General features: G+C 40.4%; 1 protein-coding gene across 4 annotated transcripts in view; it reads right to left on the bottom strand.

Moving 5' to 3' along the window:
- The window catches only part of sema3fa (sema domain, immunoglobulin domain (Ig), short basic domain, secreted, (semaphorin) 3Fa), a 69,104-nt gene that overhangs the window by 23,161 nt on the left and 26,489 nt on the right, over positions 1–19,454 (bottom strand). For all 4 annotated transcript variants that reach the window (XM_011492622.4, XM_011492623.4, XM_078947020.1 and 1 more), the window contains exons 3-4: positions 3,432–3,592; positions 3,278–3,340 (exon numbers count right to left, since the gene is read on the bottom strand). In XM_011492622.4, the coding sequence (XP_011490924.1) occupies positions 3,278–3,340; positions 3,432–3,592 (224 nt within the window). The remainder of the gene's footprint in view (positions 1–3,277; positions 3,341–3,431; positions 3,593–19,454) is intronic.

Raw genomic sequence — 19,454 nt, 5'->3', positions numbered from 1 at the left:
GCTGCCTTCTGAAAATATTACAGTTAAAGAAGTGACTCAGCTTGATCTGAAGTGCTTTACAGTCAAAGTCGGGATACCTGGTAGAAACAAAACAAAGAATTTGGATGATGGGGGATGAGAATTGGACCTAAAATGAGTAAACCTGACTGATGCACAGTCAGTGTTTGGAGTGGATGGACTGTGAATGGCTACAAATGTGGTCTTTTGCGTGTATTATTCAGCATGGATTTGTGCTCCCCCACAACAAGCACAGCAGGGATGATTGCCTTTGACCTTCTGCCTAAACCTACCCCCCCCCGAATAGCTGTTCAGTTGTCATCATCTGTCATTCACCGAAGAACAGCCATCACTAAGATATCTCACAGTAACTAGTTTTTACTCCGTTTTCCCAAGGATGAAATTTCAAACCTCTAACACGCAGCAGCACACACACACAAGCGGACGTTCCTGCTCCGATACAACGTAGCTGCAGGCTGTGGGGAGTTCAGGTCACCAGGAACGAATAAATGAACATTCCAGTTGGATAAACAGACGCCTGTGCAGGAGGGGGGGCAGGAGGGGGGGCATGGCCCTCATCACTTTCAGAGTCCTCTCTGCTCATGCAGGCCAGATCAAAAGAGATCTCCCGTTTAGCATTCATGCTTTTAGCATAAATGTCAATGATGAGTTCCCGTCTCGTCCTGTGGGGGCCACACCGGCAGCGGCTGTCTGAATCTCATTAACACTTCAGACAGGCCTGCCTCTTCCACTGGCCAATTTAAGCTTTTTATCCATCTCCACAAAAGGTAAGGAAATAATAATTAAAGTCAATTTTGTTTTAGGATAAGATTTACTGTAAAGGCAAATGAAGGCATTTTGAAGTTCTTGCTATAAAAAGGACAAAGGTTGCACTCAGTGAGTCACTCTAAGAGTGTAATTGGTGGCAGCTGCATGCAATCAGCAATCAGGGATGCAAAAAAAGACAGTCAATAGGAGCTTCACAGCAAGTCTACAGAGGAAGGAGCTCCAAGTGCTCCTCCATGCAACTGTGGCGCCGCAGAAAACATCATGAGGAGCCCGAGAACATGCTTTTCATTTTACACATGGATCACCTCAATTTGCAGCAATAGGGGAAAAAAATAAGAAAAAAAAGGTTCATTCAGTTGCTTCATGGCAGGTTCACCAGGTTGAGCTCAGGAAAGCTTTCCATGCCAACCAAGCTAGATTAAAATAAAGTCATATAAAAAAAAAAAATCCCTATGTGCCAGAAACATGCTATTAGAGTTACAGAGGCAGAGTAAATCCCTAGTCAAATCTTTGAGATAGGGAATTTGGACATTGGAATTGTTTTCGTGGCGTCACATAAACAAACCGCGCTTCGGGACCGCATATCCGTGGTTCTTGCGTCACCTACATTAACCTATTACTACACTAACTAACCGTGACATTTGAAGACGTCATTATTGTTGTTAATGGTGGTTTTAACATCTTTAGAGAACGTTAAGCACATGCAACCGGTACGGATTGGATACCTACACCTGCCTTTCTTTGCACCTGTGATCACATTTGTTGGAGAATGAAGAAATGCATGTAATGGATATAATGCCTCCGTGCCACCCCCCTCCCACAGGGAGACGTGCCCCACAGTTTGAGAACATACAAAGTGAATGATCCTTTATCTAATTTATTTATACTTTGTAAAGGATTATTTACTCTGAGTACTTTCTCCTTCTGAATGCTCTGCCAGGCCTTTACTGTAGCAGCTTTCAGTTGCTGTTTGTTTGTGGGCCTTTCTGTCTGAAGTTTAGTCTTCAAAAAGTGAAATGCTCAACTGGGTTAAGATCAGGTGACTGCTTGGCCATTCAAGAATATTCCACTTCTTTGCTTTAATAAACTCCTGAGTTGCTTTGGCTGCATGTTTTGGGTCATTGTCCATCTGTGTTATGAAACGCCGCCCAATCAGTTTGGCTGCATTCACCTGGATCTGCACAGACAGTCTGTCTCTGAACACCTCAGAATTCATTGGGCTGATTCTGTCCTCTGTCACGTCATCAATAAACACTAGTGTCCCAGTGCCACCAGCAGCCATGCACGCCCAGACCATCACACTGCCTCCACCGTGTTTTACTGATGATGTAGTGTGCTTTGGATCAGGAGCTTCTCCATGCCTTCTCCAGACTTTTCTCTTGCCATCATTCTGGTAGAGGTTGATTTTGGTTTCATCTGTCCAAAGAATGACTCTCCAGAACTGTGCTGGCTTTTTTAGATGCTTTTTAGCAAAGTCCAATCTAGCCTTCATACACTTGAGTTTTATGTGTGGCTTGCATCTTGCAGTGTACCCTCTGTATCTACTTTCATGCAGTCTTCTTTTTATGGTAGACTTGGATATTGATCCGCCTACCTCCTGGAGAGTGTTGTTCACTTGGTTGGCTGTTGTGAACGGGTTCCTCTTCACCATGGAAATGATTCTGTGATCATCCACCACTGTTATCTTCCGTGGACGTCCAGGTCTTTTTGCGTTGCTGAGTTCACCAGTGCTTTCTTTCTTTCTCAGGATGTACCACTCTGTTGATTTTGCCACTCCTAATACTGTAGCAATTTCTGGCATGTTTTTCTGTTTTCTCAGCTTAATGAAGGCTCCTTTCACCTGCATGGAGAGCTCCTTTGACCGTATGTTGTCTGTTCACAGCAAAATCTTCAAAATGCAAGCACGAGTCCTCTAATCAACTCCAGGCCTTTTATCTGCTTCACTCATAATGACATAACAAGCACACACCTCCCCATGAAATAGCATGGAAGTCCTTTGTCCAATACTTACGCCCATGAAATCAAAAAATGATTTAGTTTTTCACATTTCTATGCAATCATTTTGTTCAACCCATGGAATAAAAGCTGAAAGTCTGCACTTCAATGGCATCTGAGTTGTTTTATTTAAAATTCACTGTGGTAATGTACAGAAACTAAATTAGAAAGAATGTGTCTCTTTCCAAATAGTTATGGTCCTGACTGTAGGTTCAATGTTATAGTTCTTACAAAGTCAATGGTCCTTATTTAATTTTTTTCTAGTGTCTAGCACCAGAATGTCCAGGTTTTTGATATGGTATTAAAGTTTAACATAATTGGCTTATTTTGTCACAGGTTTATCGCGGGGGGGGGGACAAGAGAAAAAGTTTGAGAACCACCGCTTTAGACTATTAGTCAGTCAGACAGCAGTCTAATTTATAATTGGGACGTTGGGAACAGAAACTGTCAGACGTGGTGAATTTCCCAGATGACTACATCTTTGATCATCACTTACATTGGTGTCTTTCCCTGACAGGACACATTCAGTCTTCCTCTGAGGCGGAACAGGCCAGTGGATCTGACAGCAAACAAAAAGAAAAATGAGTGGGTTAGAGGTAAAGTCAAGACGAGGTCATCCAGTTGTAGGTTTCAGGAGGAATTCCTCTTACGATAAGTGGCTCCTTGTTAATGTCGTGTAGATCCAGAGACAGGATGTAGTCTTTGCTTCCCACATACATGCGATCGTGGTCCTCATCCATGCGAAGTATCCGATAGTCCGTGGAGTTGAGCAGGAAGGAGAAGTGGTGAGCTGTATCCGTTGACTTCAACTCTACAAGATTTCACCAAAAAAGAAAAAAGAAAAAATCAACAACAAGCCAAAGGGTTGACAAATTTGTTCTAACATAAACTGGAACAGGAAATGTGGACACTGCTTTTTCATTGGGACATACAAAAAACATTATGATAATGTAAATGATATTGCAGTTTGCTAACGATAGAAAGCCAACCATCAGACCCCCTTAAAATTAATTTATGGGAGCCGTTTGGTCTTTTCTCCCCCCAGTTACATCCTGCTGTAATGGGGTTATGGATGAACTCAATCTAGTTATTGACTAGCTTGACAAAGAAAAGAGGACATTAATTGATTCTCCTGGGGAGTGAACTGAATGATAACAGACGTGCAGTGGATGGAGCAATGGTAGTAAGTCATGGCACACCTTTCATTGCAACTGCTTGTCTTTTTTCCAAGCTGTGGAGAAGACAGGGTTTCCTTTCATCTCTGAATTCTCTTTGTCAGCAGTAAAAAAATGTAAGAAAACTTAGTTCCGTTCTATAAGACCTAATCAACATTTAAAGCCTTTTAAAATAAAACCATTTGAAGCACTCTGCTTAGGAACAAAGGTGATGTGTGAATACCACTTCAATAACTTTCATAAAAATTCAGAAAATTGAAAAGTAAAATAATTCAGTGAAAGATCCAACATGTCTGCTTGTTCTGGCTGGTTGCATGGAACCAGGTTTGACAAACCCTCATGAAAAATACTTTGTGCAGCTTTGCTTGAGGAAAGGGGAAGAGTGCTTCTGCATCGGTGATGTTGGAGGACTGACATGAATCCCCTCAGAGAAAGCCTCCCAGCGTGCTGAGCGCGTTCAGAAACTGTGAAACGCTGTTGCCACAGAGCAGCATTCCCACATGCAGGCAGCACACAACAACAACAACAACAACAACATGCTTCTGAAAACCATTTTCCTGGAATATGTTTCACTTTACACATTACATTTCAATACATTTCCAGTGTATTTCCAGTTAACAGCCATAGTTAGTTGGCACCACAGATACTCTTGTTAGGAACGTTTGTGCAATCTTCTTCTCTTTTCACATTAACTTTGCAGGATTCACAACTTAAGTCCTTTTGTTATTAAAATTAGCCATAATAATAAATCTATGGCTTAAATAAATATTCTTTGTTGTTCCACAAAAAGTATTTGGTATGGTGACATTTTCAAACTAACTTGGGGGAAAACAGGAATAAAGAATTAAAAGGATAAAAGCTAAATTTTACAAAAACCTCACTGTGTTTTTTTTCTTTTTTTTTCTACACAGGACCTTGATCTCTAAACACTAGTGTCCCAGTGCCACTAGCAGCCACATTCCAGTTTAGAATGAGGAAAACCAAGACGTGCGTGGATTTATCTTCAAGTAGATGCATCAGAATAGAGCGGGGCAGGGAGCTTGTGGCGCACTGATTGTAGTTTTTACCAAACAATCACAAGCGCCTTTTTTTTTTTTGCCCGCTCCTGATTCACAATGATTTGAATGAAGAAATATTCAGAAATGCAATTTTAATCTTAACTTTATTTATAAATGTCCCACATCATGAGAAAAATGCCACAAGAACATGTTAAAAACAACATTTTTAGTGGATTAGGTCTTTAAGGCCTTACAGTCTTTCTTGTCTGACAACAAATAGAAAACATATTTGATCTCAAGTTAGCATGAATTTAAGAGATTCACTTTTAACAGAGACAAATTTCTCTGATAGGAGTAGATAAATAGACCAGCTATCCATTTATTTAAACCTTTATAACTGTACCACATGCAAAGGAAATGTTGCAGTACTCCAATGTGATTATGTACTGAAGGAAATCCTATAAGTACTAACATCAACAGACCGTACATACAGAAAGCAGAGACATATAATGTGGTAGAAAAGCGATGTTTTCTTCACAGACTCCTCCCTCATTAGATTTCCTCTACGGCCCCACACTGATTTGGTTGGTTGGACCGCTGAGAGTTTGAACCCTTGTGCTTGCCCTTGTATCCTAGGCACTTTAATGTTGGGAGTTGGGTCATCTAGACCCACTAGACAGTGCTCTGAACCTTTTTTCTTCAATGATTTGTGATCTTCACTGGTGTCCATGGATTACATGAAATCTTTCCACCTTTATCCACCTTTGTCATGGTAGAGAGAACACATCAATGTAAGGGTGGGGTCACCTAAGATAGCACAAGGGTTAAGGAACCAAAACCAAATGGAAGCCATCTCAACCTTTGAATTAGATCTGATCACAGTAGATGAAATCAAACAAAACCGTATGTCTGTAAATGAACGTGTAACAACCGTTCACTGGAAACCGTCTCAACCCAAGCTGCCTAATTGAATAAAGACCTCATGAAAGATGATTAAACATAAATGATTAATATTAAACAAACGTTTAAAAGGAGGATTAAACAGAGCAGTAATCCTCTGGGAAGTGGGTGATTATTTTTGCCAGCTTTTTCCATTGTAACCCCATTTTACTGTCACTGAATCATAGACCTTTGAGGGTTGTAACAAGTGGAGAGAGCCTGGCAAAAAAGCTTCAAGGGGATTGTTATTTTCTTACATTATTTCCATGAGCTCTAAATGTAAGCCCATAATGAAGTCTTTGTATCCTTTCAGCTAAATGACAATATTTCCATCAAAACCACTCAGTGTGTAATCTTCATTAATCACATTGCTGTCATTTGTGCAACAGAGGTATTAATCTAGGTTGCAGAACACACAACCTTCTCGGGAGGAGACAGGCTAAAACACATTTTCTTTGAAATAATGCTCGTGGCACGGTGACTCAAGCAGTGAAGCATGACAGAAATCCTCCTCGGAGTGTGTACACACTTTATTGTCAGCATAAATTAATCCTCACAAAGGCATTCCTGTCTCTTACAGCTCTACACAAATTACCCTCGAAGGCCAAGAAAAATGTTTCAAAACAGAGTCTTTACTTTGTGTTTAACAGCTGAATTTACAACCATCTAGTAGGTTTAGCTACGATGGGGCATAAGTGTCAAGATCTGGTGTAGATCACCCAGTTTCTCAATGTCGGCTTTGAAGGCTAATCACTACCAGACACAAAGGCTGAAAAAAATGGCCCTAGCCGTGTTACTAAATTGTTTGTTGAAGACTTTTTCTTTTTTAAATCTGCTGTCTGAGATTGTGAGGCTATCTGACAAACGCATATCTGCAGCATAGTCTGCTCTGTGGCTACAATGAAGATAAAACATGTTGCAAAAAGCAAGAACCTGTGGACCCAAGTGGAAGAATCTGCTGCTGTCATCACAAAGAGCTGCTTCCAAAGCCAAGAGTCTCCAAGAACTCGATGGATTTTAAGGTTGAAAGTTGAATTTTTGGAAGGTGTAAGCATAGAATGAAGAATAATGAGAGAGGATGAACATCTAGAAGCTGGTAAGAACCTACTAGACAATTCATTTAGCCAGATTGGCATTCAGTACAACACAGCAGGACATGTAGATAAGCATAAGTCCCACTCTAATCATCTTTTGATCTATTTCAAAAAGCGCCCAGTGGTCTTTTAGTTATGATTACGCCATTTTTAGCCAAGATAAAAAAAAAACAACTGTCTCTTTTTCTGAGACAAAGTTTCTGCAGAGCAGCTAGATTTCACTAGAAATTTGCCTCTGAGCTGTGGGCGGGACTGTTGGTGCAACGTAAGCCGCCTCCATTTCCCATCATCCATCTGTTTACACTCTCTCCCACTCTCTTACAGCCCCTCACACCCTCAACCTAACATTAACGGTGCTACAAAAATGGCATCCAATAAAAGAGCTATTCAGTCGTGCAGTTTTGAGACATATTCAAGCTCAGACGAGGAAAACAAAGACAAACACTGACCTAATTGTCTGCAAGTGGATGGATCAAAATGGAGTAAAGTAGGGAGCTAGTGGCCTGCCCAGCCTATTAGGTTCATCATAAATAAGATCCTTTTCTAACAGTATTTTTTCCTCTCCTCCAGATTCACAACGATTTGACTAAAGAAAAATTCAGAAATGCAATTTGAAGCCTAGTTTTCTTTATATATGTCCTCCATCATCAGAGAAAAGGCCACAAGAACACATTAAAAACACCAATTACACAATTTTCATCAGAGTGGGTCTTTAAAGTGAAAAGTAAAAAATAAAAATTTGAGCTATATTCACTATTATTTGCAGTGCATCTAATCTACTGTTAAGCTCTCAGAAAACCACTACTCGGTGTAGTGGAAAGCAGGGCTTTCAGATTTTCTCCATGGATCCCAAAAACAATTAGTTAACAATTAGTTTTCTTGGGTTTTTGATGTAAGCTTAGTCTCTGGTGTTTGTAGACCAGTGGGCATCTGGGAAGAGTGCTCTAAAAAAATCCTCATCCACACAGGCTCTGCTAATGTAGATCTGAGCGGCTCAGACATTCCTCTTCCATTCCAGGAGGTACCGTTTTTTGGCTCAGAAAAACCAAACTGGTGCCACCTGCAAACACGACGACAGAAAAATGGGGGTGCATTGGGGTGTGGAGAGATTTGGTGCACATTGATCTGAGCAGAAGAGGATAGATGACCATAATGATGACTAAAATATGGAAGCCAAGTGCAACATTCTTGATAGAGATCTCTGAAACGGTTTCTTTCAGAGCGCAGTGGTTTAACTGGGAGAGAAGATGATTCCACTGATACATTTAGGCAATTCTGGTATTTCTCATTGTCTTTCCCCATTAGTTAGGGGGTGGGAGGTGTGAAAGGAGAGGGGGGCTGGGTACGGGGAGGGAGGCCCTATTTTTTAATTTTTGTTCTCGTTTATTTTAATCGTCATGCTTGTTTTTATATTTTTGTTGTGTTTTAATGTAAAGCACTTTGTGTTATATTTTTATATGAAAAGTGCTTAATAAATAAAGTTTTGATTGATTGATTTAAATAGTAAAACAGATTTGGGTGGTCGTGGTGCAGGGGTAGAACGGTTGACCTCTGAAAGGAAGATCGCAGGTTTAGTTCCCGCCTTCCCGCTCATGTGTCCTTGGGCAAGACACTGAATCCCACATTGTTCTTGGTGGTTATATTTTAGATGTTGACATTTTTACGTTTTCGTTTTTAAAAATGTATGATCTCTTTCTTGAAAGATGGAACCAAAACATTTTAATAGTTCTAACAACTTCCATTTTAAGATATGTCATCTTACTTTCGGCAGATTCTCTTCCCTACAGCTCTCTCAGAGTTGTCCTTCTTTGTACTCCAGAAGCGATTAGAAGGATGCACCTCCCTGATCCTGCTTCCACTCCTTTTCATGCCTCCCTGGGATTAGCTGCTTTCTTACAAAAAAGTGCCCATTTGAGTTAGATAAAAAAGGGGACTTTTAGGGGGGCAGACAGCAGCAGAAAATCCCACATACCTGTCCAAGCATCCATGGTATGCTAAATGAATTTCTCATTCTCCTCATGTTCCACTCTCTTGAAAGCAGAGGTGTGGCTCCACCTTGCTGAAGCTTGCCTGCAGTCAAGCATTCAAGGATGAGTCTCCATCACTAATTAAAAGGGCTAAGATGGTCTGGAGAACTTTTGTGGTGTTGAAACGGTTGACTGGCGGTTAAAAAAAACTCCTTCCTTTGAAAAAGTTGCATTGTCTTGAAATTGTCAACTTTTTTTAGCCCCTAAAAGTAACTAAAGAAGGAAAATGAGCATGGTTGTCCCACCAGGAAAGCATTAACTTGATCTGTTGTGTGGTCTGAGTCGCAGAAAACTATCTCCTTCAGAAATGAACAGTTTAAGAACATACTTGAACATGACTGATGGTGCAAGCTTGGTATTTACATCACTAATGTTGGCCGGCTAGCCACAAGCTCCCTGCTCCACTCCATTCCAATACTGATTTTCAAATGTTTAACACACACAAATAATTACGATGCAGACACGGTGGATTCATAATTATAATTCATAAATAATGATTCATAAATATAATTGTGTTACGACGGTTGCGTCGTTTCATTTTTGGTTTATTTCTCCATCACACCCTAAAAGTCTGTCGCGGCTAATGTTAGCGTCTGGTTGTTAGCATCCACTTTGACGTCTTCATCTTCAGTTAAAGTTTAAAGTTTAAACCAGACGCAAACATTTTACAGAGAATTGAAGATTCAACCAAATAAATTTGCCGACCTACTGACGATGTTTCTGATCTGAGGAAACTTGTAAAAAGGAAGTAAAGGATGAAATAGGCAAGTAGCTGTGAAGAAACATTAGCGCAGAAAATGTTCGTGTGTTAAAAAAAGTAAATACACAATGAACTAGTATTTATGTAAAAACAAAAACTAAGCATGAAAAATCTTGTTCTGAAAGATGATTTGAGCCTGGGTTCAGTTCTCAATGTTATGATGGAATTATATGAAAAAAAAAACTGTAATGTCGCTTTTATTTAGTTTTTACAAATAGAAAAAATTCTACAAATGAACAATTCTCCTTCACTGAATCCTCATCTGCAAAAAGAAATCTACTAATCTTTTCAGATTTCTTGTAGTAGCTAAACATGACAAATAGATTTTTCAGAAACTGGAAGCTAAAAATATTAAACCAGTCAGTAAAAATATTATCTGACAATAAACCGGCCCGAGGCTCGAAAAAGGTTGGGTAGCTTTGGTCTATAGTGTGATGTATTTGCTATACGTATTCTCAGTTATACTTAATAAAATGATTTCTAAGTGTACACTCTTTTTTAGGGAAGAAACATATAAAAAGATAATGGAAAAAACATTATTACAACTGTGAAGTTTATTTTTTGTGTGATATCTGAATCAAAAAAACAACTAAGAAATGACCAACAAAAGAAGATGATTACTGTAATATTAAAAAAGTTTGGACAATGTCACCGAATCAGTGATCTCCGATCCGATCCATCTAACCCCCCCACCATAGATGGGAGTTAGTGCAGATTTCCTTTTTGTAGATTTCCTGTGAGGTCAATGCTCACTCCAGTCATAAACCTGCAGTGCAGGAGGGTTTCTTTGCTGAATGCTTAGGGAAAAAGAAGCAGAACAAATTCTATAATCAGCAGCTGTTCTCAAAGCTGTTAGAACTTCATCCACAGTCCGATACATTATTAGTCAGAATCCACAGCTGCCTTTTGGTCACACAGATTCTGTGACTCCAAATGTGAATACTGGATTACTGGAATCGTTCCGTCTCCTTCTTAGGCCGGACAGAGAGGTCACAGTGGACATCACAGGCACAACAGTGGCAGGCTTGTTTGGCCAACTTGTCTTCTGCGTCTGTCTCAGTTCAGTCCTCCCCACTGAGCTTCTCAACGCCCACTAGGGTGAGGAGATCTGATTCCAGACACATGTCATTGGCTGCTCACCTGCACATGGCGAAACAATATAATTGGGGGCAGATGACGTCTTATCTCTAAGCTTGCAGTCGTTCAGGCAGCCTTCAGGTATGTCTGCTACAGATAAACTGTGCGTTTGTTTTCCTGAAAATTAAAGCAGAGCTCTCTGGTGCTCAAATCAGAAACACACGTCTCCTTATGCTGGAATTGAAAGCAGGACGACACTGATTTAAGCAGTGAGCTGACTTCCTGAATGGAAATAAGAGCTTATTAAAAAATCTATTCCTGATGTCTCACATGACAAAAAGGAAAATCAAAACACATGAAAGAAAAAGATCTTTGGTTTAAGGGCAGCCTTTTTCAGGGGAGCCGTTTGTAAAGTGAGAAAGTCAAATATTAAAAGCAATAGTTTTGGTTATTTAGCTTGTTTTAGGAGGGGGGGAGCCAGTTTTGCTCGTGCTGGTTTGCGGCGCCTTCCGTCCGTGAAACCGGGGTTCGACTCCGGGCTGCTCCCTGTTCCCTTCTCTACCTTTGTGCCGGTTCCAAGCCCGGTTTGAGAAGGTTGCGTCAGGAAGGGCATCCGGCGTAAAACATTGCCAAATTTACCGTGCGACTTGTTCGCTGTGGCGACCCCTGATGGGAGAAGCCGAAAGTGGAAGAGAGCTTGTTTTAGGAGGGGAGAAGACAGGTTTCATTTTTTCAAATGGAAATTTTTATCTTTCAATTCATGTGTTTATAAATGTTACATTTACTAACTAAATATTTTTTATTTTAGCAAGCTAAATATTTAGTTTAAAGTTAAATATTGTTTTTTAAATTATATATTTAGTATACAAACTAAATGTTTAGTTTTAATATGAATATTTAATCTTATAACAGTAAACATTTAGTTTGCAAATTCAATATTTAGATCTCACCTAAATATTTTGCTCACAAACTAATTATTTAAGTTTTGTAACTAAATATTTATTTGTTAAATAAATATTTAACAAATGTATTTGTTAAATAAATATTTAAGTCCAAATAAAATATTTAACTTTTTAGCTAAATATTTAGTTTGGAGCTAAATGTTTAGCTCCAAACTAAATATTTAGCTAACATGCAAATGAACTTGCCGGTAAGAGGAAATGGACTATCAAAATAAAAGCTGTATTTTGTGGAATCTCTCAACCAATCCTCACCAGAGTTGTGGTCCAAGACATGTCCAACCTGCTGACCAAAAATACTGGATGAGCTGTTTTAACAGCTATTTCTTTGTAAATAGTTAAATACCCTCACTTGGAACAGAAGTTTTTCTCAAAATGTCTTTGTCTGGCGATCTGTTTACTTTTTTGTAAAGAATCCATGTCCGTGTCATTGTGGTCCACACTCTTCTGTCTGCATATTTTGTTGTGTTTTTTCTATTTAATTTTCAAATGCTTCCTGTTGTTCTCCTGCCCTGGTGAGAATCATAAGCCCACCCCAGTGCATGCTGGCTAAATACCAGTCTCTTAGTAACAGAATTGACCCAAACAGTTCCTTCTAGCTCAACAACTTTCCCTTTTTTTTGAAGGTAGGTAGATAAGTAGGGGTCGGGGATTTGGCATGGGGGGCCGGTCATAGAACGTTCTGTTCTAATAATCTCGCATTATTTGATTAGCGCCCTCGGCTGCCATATGGAAAATAAGCAGTTTTTAATTTGTATTCAATGATTGTGATTGAATGATTAAGCAGACAGAAGGCTGTGGAAAAAATCGGCACTAACTTCATTACCAAAAATATTGCTGTTAATATTTGACTGTCTCACTTTAAAAGCGGCACCCCATAGCCTTGCCTTCCCTGTTTTTTTCATCTCTGGCCAGTAGATCTCCCCTTAATTGAATTTATATTTTTAGCCAATAAACCGAAAAAGTCTGATGTTTTTCGGAAACTGCAAACTTCAAGTGCTCCAATGTTTATTGATTTGGCTTCTTTCGTGTCCTTGAAAATGAAATAAAAAGGTCCAACAGAAGTCAGACAGATTGCCAGTTTCTTGGATATATCTTTGAATATTTATCAGACATCAATAAAAAAAGACTTAGGTGGGTCTGGGCCCTGCTCACTGCCCTTTCTGTGTGCAGACGCTGCCACAGACAGCTGCCTGTGGAAAGCTTTGCAGAGCTGTAGGTGAAAGGTTAAAGGACGTGAAAGGTCTGAGGTGAAAGCTCATTGTGGTCTCACCGCACAGAGGAGAGCTGGGTGGTCAGCACCAAAACCAGGCTGTGTGTTTGAGTAGAAAAGCAGACGGAAACAATGCAAGATTTCTGGAGCAAAGACAATTGTTAACTTAACATACCATTTTTGGGACTTAATATGGAACAAAAGCTGTATTACAAGCACTGTAATTTCTGGACGATAAGTTGCTTCGAAGCATAGATCACAGCAGCCAAGAAAATGAATTATCGAGAAGAAAAAAAACATATTTAAGACACACCTTTGGCAGAAATTCATTTAACAAAGTGCTGGAACAAGAACAGACATTTCATCTTGAGAGGGGAATTATAATAATAAAATAGATAACAATAGTAGATTGAATATATGTACGCTTTAGCCTATGCTTATTTAGCGTCATGAAACAGAGTCACACTCACATTCACACGTGGATGGTGGCTCCGCTGCCGAACACTGGAGCCAACCTTCCACCAGAGGCAAGGTGCAGTTCCGTGTCTTGCCCAAGGACACTCGATACATGGGTGGGGAAGGCGGAAATCGAACATTCCAATCACAAGTCGACCGCCCCCTCCACAGCCGCCCCTAAGTGTTTCATATTTTATGATATATGAAAGACTTGGTGTCATATAATTCTGGCCGGGCACATTCTGCAATTATTCATTTATTCTCCATGATCACTGTTCACGCATTAACCCTTGTGTTATCCTAGGCACTTTACCATTGGGAGTTGGGTCATCTAGACCCACTAGACAGTGCTCTGACCCTTTTTTCTTCAATGATTTGTGATCTTCACTGGTGTCCATGGATTACATGAAATCTTTCCACCTTTATCCACCTTTGTCATGGTAGGGAGAACACGTCAATGTAAGGGTGGGATCAACTAAGATAGCACAAGGGTTAAAAGGGACGCCATCGACACGTCACTTCCAAATCAGGGTCCCTAATTGGTCAAACCTGTTTTTGATTCAAAGTGCGTTTAATGGCCAAACGTTTTCAACATAGAGTCAGAAACTTACGTAGTGATACGTGAACGCACGAGTTTTGAACACGGAAGCCTGAAAAGCAGATTTATGCACATTCACATTGACTTCACATTGGAAGTGGTCGCTTGAACACGCACTGCCAAGGGTGGTGTGAGCGTGGTCTAAGTCGCATCCCCGGTCGAACTATCCAAAACTGGGACTATATGCTACTGATATAGTATGTAGAAAAGTTGCTTTGTAAAAGATCTCCTGTGGAATTTCTAGGAACCAGTCCCATTTTCTGCTGGGAATTTAGAGAATTGTTTTGTCATGCTGAGCTGCAACACAGGAGAGCAGTCTTCAGGTATGCATCTCTCTTCCAGTACAGCACCAATCGCTAGATCTTGAGAAACATGAAATTCACTTGTTGGCTGCTTATTTTTGTTTCCGGCTTTATCCTGAGGTGCTGTCTGGGCCTGCGATCTGCTGACGAATGCACAGATGTCTGTGCGTGTGGTTAAAGGTGGGCCGCTGGTCGCGCTGATGCAGCGAGAAGCCGTAATGATGATGAAGCTGTGTTTGTTGTTGCAGCGGGGCTGTCGCTAGCAGCGAGTCGGCCGGGGCGGCGGGCGTAGTCAGCGGTGACAATGGCGTTGAGGGGATTACCGAGAGACCTGAATTATGAGGCCAGGCGGGAGCGAAAAAGTGAAAAATCCTCCTCTCCCAAGATGACCTTCGACCCCACGTTCAGAACAAATACTCTCGCTCTCTGTCAGCTGCACTAACACAGAGACAGATGTAGAATGTTTTCTCACAAGAATCCCCCCAATCCTATTTATAGAGCGCTTCTGGTTCTTGATTTGATTAGAAGCACTGAAATCTGGTCTAAGCCAAGATAGTGATGGATCAGTTTTCTTCCTGCTGGTTTGAAGCAGGTCTGAGCAAAGCCTTATTTTCAAAACTTCTTCTTCGTGTTTCTTTGTGCTTCAAGGTCACGTCTAGTGTGTTGCTAGCTGCAGGGCAATAAGTAGGGGGTAATTAGAAGGCAAATATAGAGAGACCATTAGTAGCAAGTGTTGACTCGAGGTCTACTGGGGACAGCAGCCACCTCTAGCCTCTCTGGGTGTTCCACTCCATAGTGTGCACAGACAATCTATTCTATTCCCTGTGGTCATTTTTCACCCACAGCAGCAATTGCAGAGGTAAAGGAGTGAGAATGGAAGGAGGAGTCCCGGGGGTAGAGGGGCCTGACAGCGAACCTAAGAACTTCCATTTATCAAAGCAGGCAGCAGAGAGCCGTGGAAAGTCTGAGTCAAACTCCAAAAAGAATTCTGCTGTGCTGTCAGCTCGCAGAGGAAGATCTCTGTGCTGCAGAGGGAGCAAATCAACGAGGAAGCCAACAAGTTCTGGAAAGACCAACTCCAAGGAAAATGGTGTCTTTGCTGTTTTTAACATATTCTTGTGGCATTTTTCTGATGATGGAGGACATATATTAAGCCTAAAATAGCGTATCTGAGTATTTCTGCGAAAGAGGAGCATACAAAAAAAATGCTGTTTGAAGTAGAGCTCATTTAAATACGATGGGCGAGCCCCAGGCCCCTGCGCCACTCCATTCCGATGCATCCACTTGAAGGTAACTAGATCCATTTACATTTTTGATTCCCTCATCCAAGTTGGAAATGTCCTGGAAAACGCCACAGTTGGGAACGGTTTGGAAATAGTTCAAAACGGAGACTTTTATACCACATCTGGGTAAAAGAGGAGGATCTTAACTTTCAGCTCTTATTGAGTAATTGAGGTTACATAAAAGATAACAAAAGAAAAATTGTTTTGTACAAGGTTAAACATAGTTATAAACAAAATCTAAAAACCACAGCTAGTTTATTTACTTATGTAATAACTAAAACTATTTGTACAGGTGAGTGATGTGAAGTGAAGTCTATAAAGTTGGGATACGATTTCAAAGTGCATAGAAAAACCAAACCAGCAGTTGTTTCAGCAAATTCCCCTCTAAGTTGATGCTGAAGTGAAATCCACGGCACATCCGCGGCACTCGTCTCTCAGGAGTAATTTAGAAAGTGGTGTGAGATTTTTCAAAGGCCTCATTGGAGAAAGAGGGGTCAGAGGGGTCTGAGGTTAACAGGAGTCCTTTGCTCCTCAGCCTTTCCTGTCTGACAGGCAGTCAGACAGACTCTGGCTTCTGATGCATTACCTGCTAGAGTGCATCTGATGAACTGTCCTCTGGTTTTCTGTTGATTTTCAGACACACCAACTCAAACAGACCTGCTTTGTGGTTTGAGTCATTACGAAAACTGCCAGCTGGAATCTCACTGAATCCTTTCTGTGTGCTGTTTGCCCATTTTCTAAAGTGCTTTGTTGCCCCCCCAACAAAGACCAAAATCATGGAGGTTCATTGTTGATTTTATATAGATTATGGGGAATAAATCCTGGCGTTGAGTCTATTGATGCATGGGAACAAACTGGTAACCCGTTCAGGGTGTAGTCTGCTTCCCACCGGATGATATCAGATCTTCAACCTTTCTACAGCCCTGAACCATGAAGGAGCTTTAGAAAAGTGACTCACGACTATAAATACCTCTTCTGGACCCTTTATCGTGGATGTTGAGACTCATGTCCCGTTTGACGTCAGTGTGTCTCTTTTTAATTGTTGGATTCCTGACAAACCTCATATTTTTGTTCCCTCATTCAGAAAAAAATGTTTTTCACTGCAGCCAAAAACAAATAAGAATGATCTGTTTTTCTTGGATGCTGTTTGTTGACTGTAGGTTGATAGTGGGGGGAAATTTAAGTACAGATCCCAAGAGAATAGCAGGACATGATTCAAAGGCTGAATATGTTACCACAAGTCACTTTAACCCAAATCAACTTTTAGTTTAGATCATTTCTTAAATGTTGGCCAAAGTCCGATTTTCTCAATGATTGCTCCCATGCTACATAAAAACGGAATCATCCAGTGGTTAACTGGATTCAACGTTGCATCCAGACTATAGCCTTGCTTAAAACACTTCATGCTGAGTTCATTCTTCCATTTTCCCTCCATGTTTTGTCATGCAGATGGAGACTATCGTGCAGCAAGAGGTGCTATCTTGCACGCAGCTTCATAAAAAACTATAGCATGCACATCCATCTTAAAGCATAACCCTGTTGATATGATTTTCACTTATCACAATTTTTCCTTTGACACCTTTCCTTTCGGCTTGTCTGATCCTGCCAGGATCCACCAGCCTCTGTCTGCATACCAGTCCGCTGAGATAACAAATGGTGTTTTCTGTTGATTGCTCCACTCCTTTCTTTGGCACCAAGCATGCCGCAGGTGGAGAGGGAAGGGAGATGTGGGAACCCCGTGTGGTGATGATATATTTTGTTCTAACTATCAGGGTTCAGTTTTTTTTTCAGGTCGTTCTTGTTGCTCAAGTGAAGGGGGTTTGACGACTTCCATGTGTAATGAGGTAATGCATCCTTTCTAATGTGAAAACTTTACTTTAAAAAACAAATGCAAAAAAAAAAGAGATTCTGGATTCAAATTGATATGTTTTTGAATGTTTTTTTTAACTTTTTTCAATGTTTTTGATGAATGAATTCATCTTCTTTTCATGGAGACAAAGATGAAAAGCAACAAAGGTCTTTAGCTAGGGGGGAGTAGCATGACAGCAGGACTCCCCCACAAAGACACCCCCCCGTTTTTAACCCGGGTCAACTAAAGCTTTTGGTGTTAGTTAGAGATATTTTCAAAACAGAAACGAGGAAAAATGTGCACACAGAAAACCTAACCCTTGAAATTAGAAGTTGTATCCGGAGTACAGCCTTGGTTCAGATGACGCTATATGAGAATGGTAGCTAGAGAATATAATGCGATCTTTGGACCCCAACTCACCAATTTGGGGACTAGGGCTGCAAATTGAGCTCTGAGCTCACTGACATCCGTGACGTCGTCATACAATAACACCTTTAAGGGTGTGTGCCAGAAGCCCATCTGCTTCTGCTCGTGCAACATCCTCCTGTGTGCCCCCCGCTGCAAGCCCCCACTTAACATCATGTCAGTTTTAAACAAAGAGAGGGTCGCCCGGGCCAGGTATGTGTCAGTACAGATTCAATGTCAACCTCTGTGAGCTAATGCCACATGACAAGCTAGGGACAACCAGAAAATGCTCCACAATCTTGCGGTTTGTTGTTGTGCCATGTGCTGAGGTCAACGGATTAGGCCTAGAGGTTGAAACCTGCCGTGAGGACTTGTCCCCACATAGAATATGATTAGTCACCACAAACAATAACTAACAAAAAAGAAAACCTTCTTAAAATATAAAAAAAAAAAACGACTGGGTGTTTTAATTGCTGTTAAACTTTCTCTAGTGCCACTAATGGACTCTTATTTGTTAGTAAAGTAGCAACCATAATGCTTTACAAATATATTTTTGGCTCAGATAGTTAAATTTGACATAAAAACAAAAATTTCACACATTAAAATTGTACGGTAACAAATTAAGCCTAACTGCCTATTTGTAGTTTGTGCCAACATCTTGGGGACAGTCTTCATTTGCAAACATTTAGCCAAACAGTAATCCAGTCAATCAGTGGCCAAAATGGACGCCAGCCATCCAAAGATGACAGAATAAAACATTCAGAGAAAAAAACCCCGCCTCACAGTCCTTAGACCCGTAAAAGAAAAAACGAAATAACTCTAGAACAGCTGTAGTTCAATTAAATAAGTCAAATGTGTGTTTTACGTCAATCGATTATCTCTTTAAATACAATTTAAACATTTTTCTATGATAATCTGCACTTCTATTTGAAGATTTGCCTAATTCCACAGGGGAAAAAGGTCTGTTGACTGCAATTGTAATATCTGACTAGGCCTGCACAATAAATCACAGATGTATCATCATCACAACATCAGCCTGTACCATATGCATATTGTAAGAGACGCCGTAAACTGTGGCACTGGTGAAAGTAAGCACACATGCTAAAACCATCTAAAGGCAGATTGAAGTATTTATTATTGATCTCTTTACATTTTTTGACTAATCGGATGGACCCCTTCACGTCGTTGACCAAACAAATAGAGCCCTTTATGTTAGACGAGCATCATTTGGAGTAAAATTTAAGTTATCTTGACTTTTCATAAAATAAAACTGTTGCAGTGAAATGAAAATAATGCATTAGTAGTGTTTTTGTTTCGCTATTCATTTATGGAACGTTAAGTCATATCGTCATCGCGATAACGACAATTAATATTGCACATCACAAACTTTCCTCATACTGTACATATCTGACCATACTTTTTCACTACCCACTTTGACACCTTTCAACCTGCAACTGTTTCTGTGTTTTTCTGAATGAGAGTCAGTGAGGTTAATACATCCACCAAAACTGCATGCCCCAACAGGATACTTCAGTGAA

The sequence above is a fragment of the Oryzias latipes genome, chromosome 5 (genome assembly GCF_053564925.1).
Source record: "Oryzias latipes strain Hd-rR chromosome 5, Olatipes_Hd-rR_3.1".
In the NCBI taxonomy this organism is placed as follows: domain Eukaryota; kingdom Metazoa; phylum Chordata; class Actinopteri; order Beloniformes; family Adrianichthyidae; genus Oryzias; species Oryzias latipes.
Note: the sequence above shows the minus strand (reverse complement) of the source record. Positions and strands in the feature narration are given on the sequence as shown.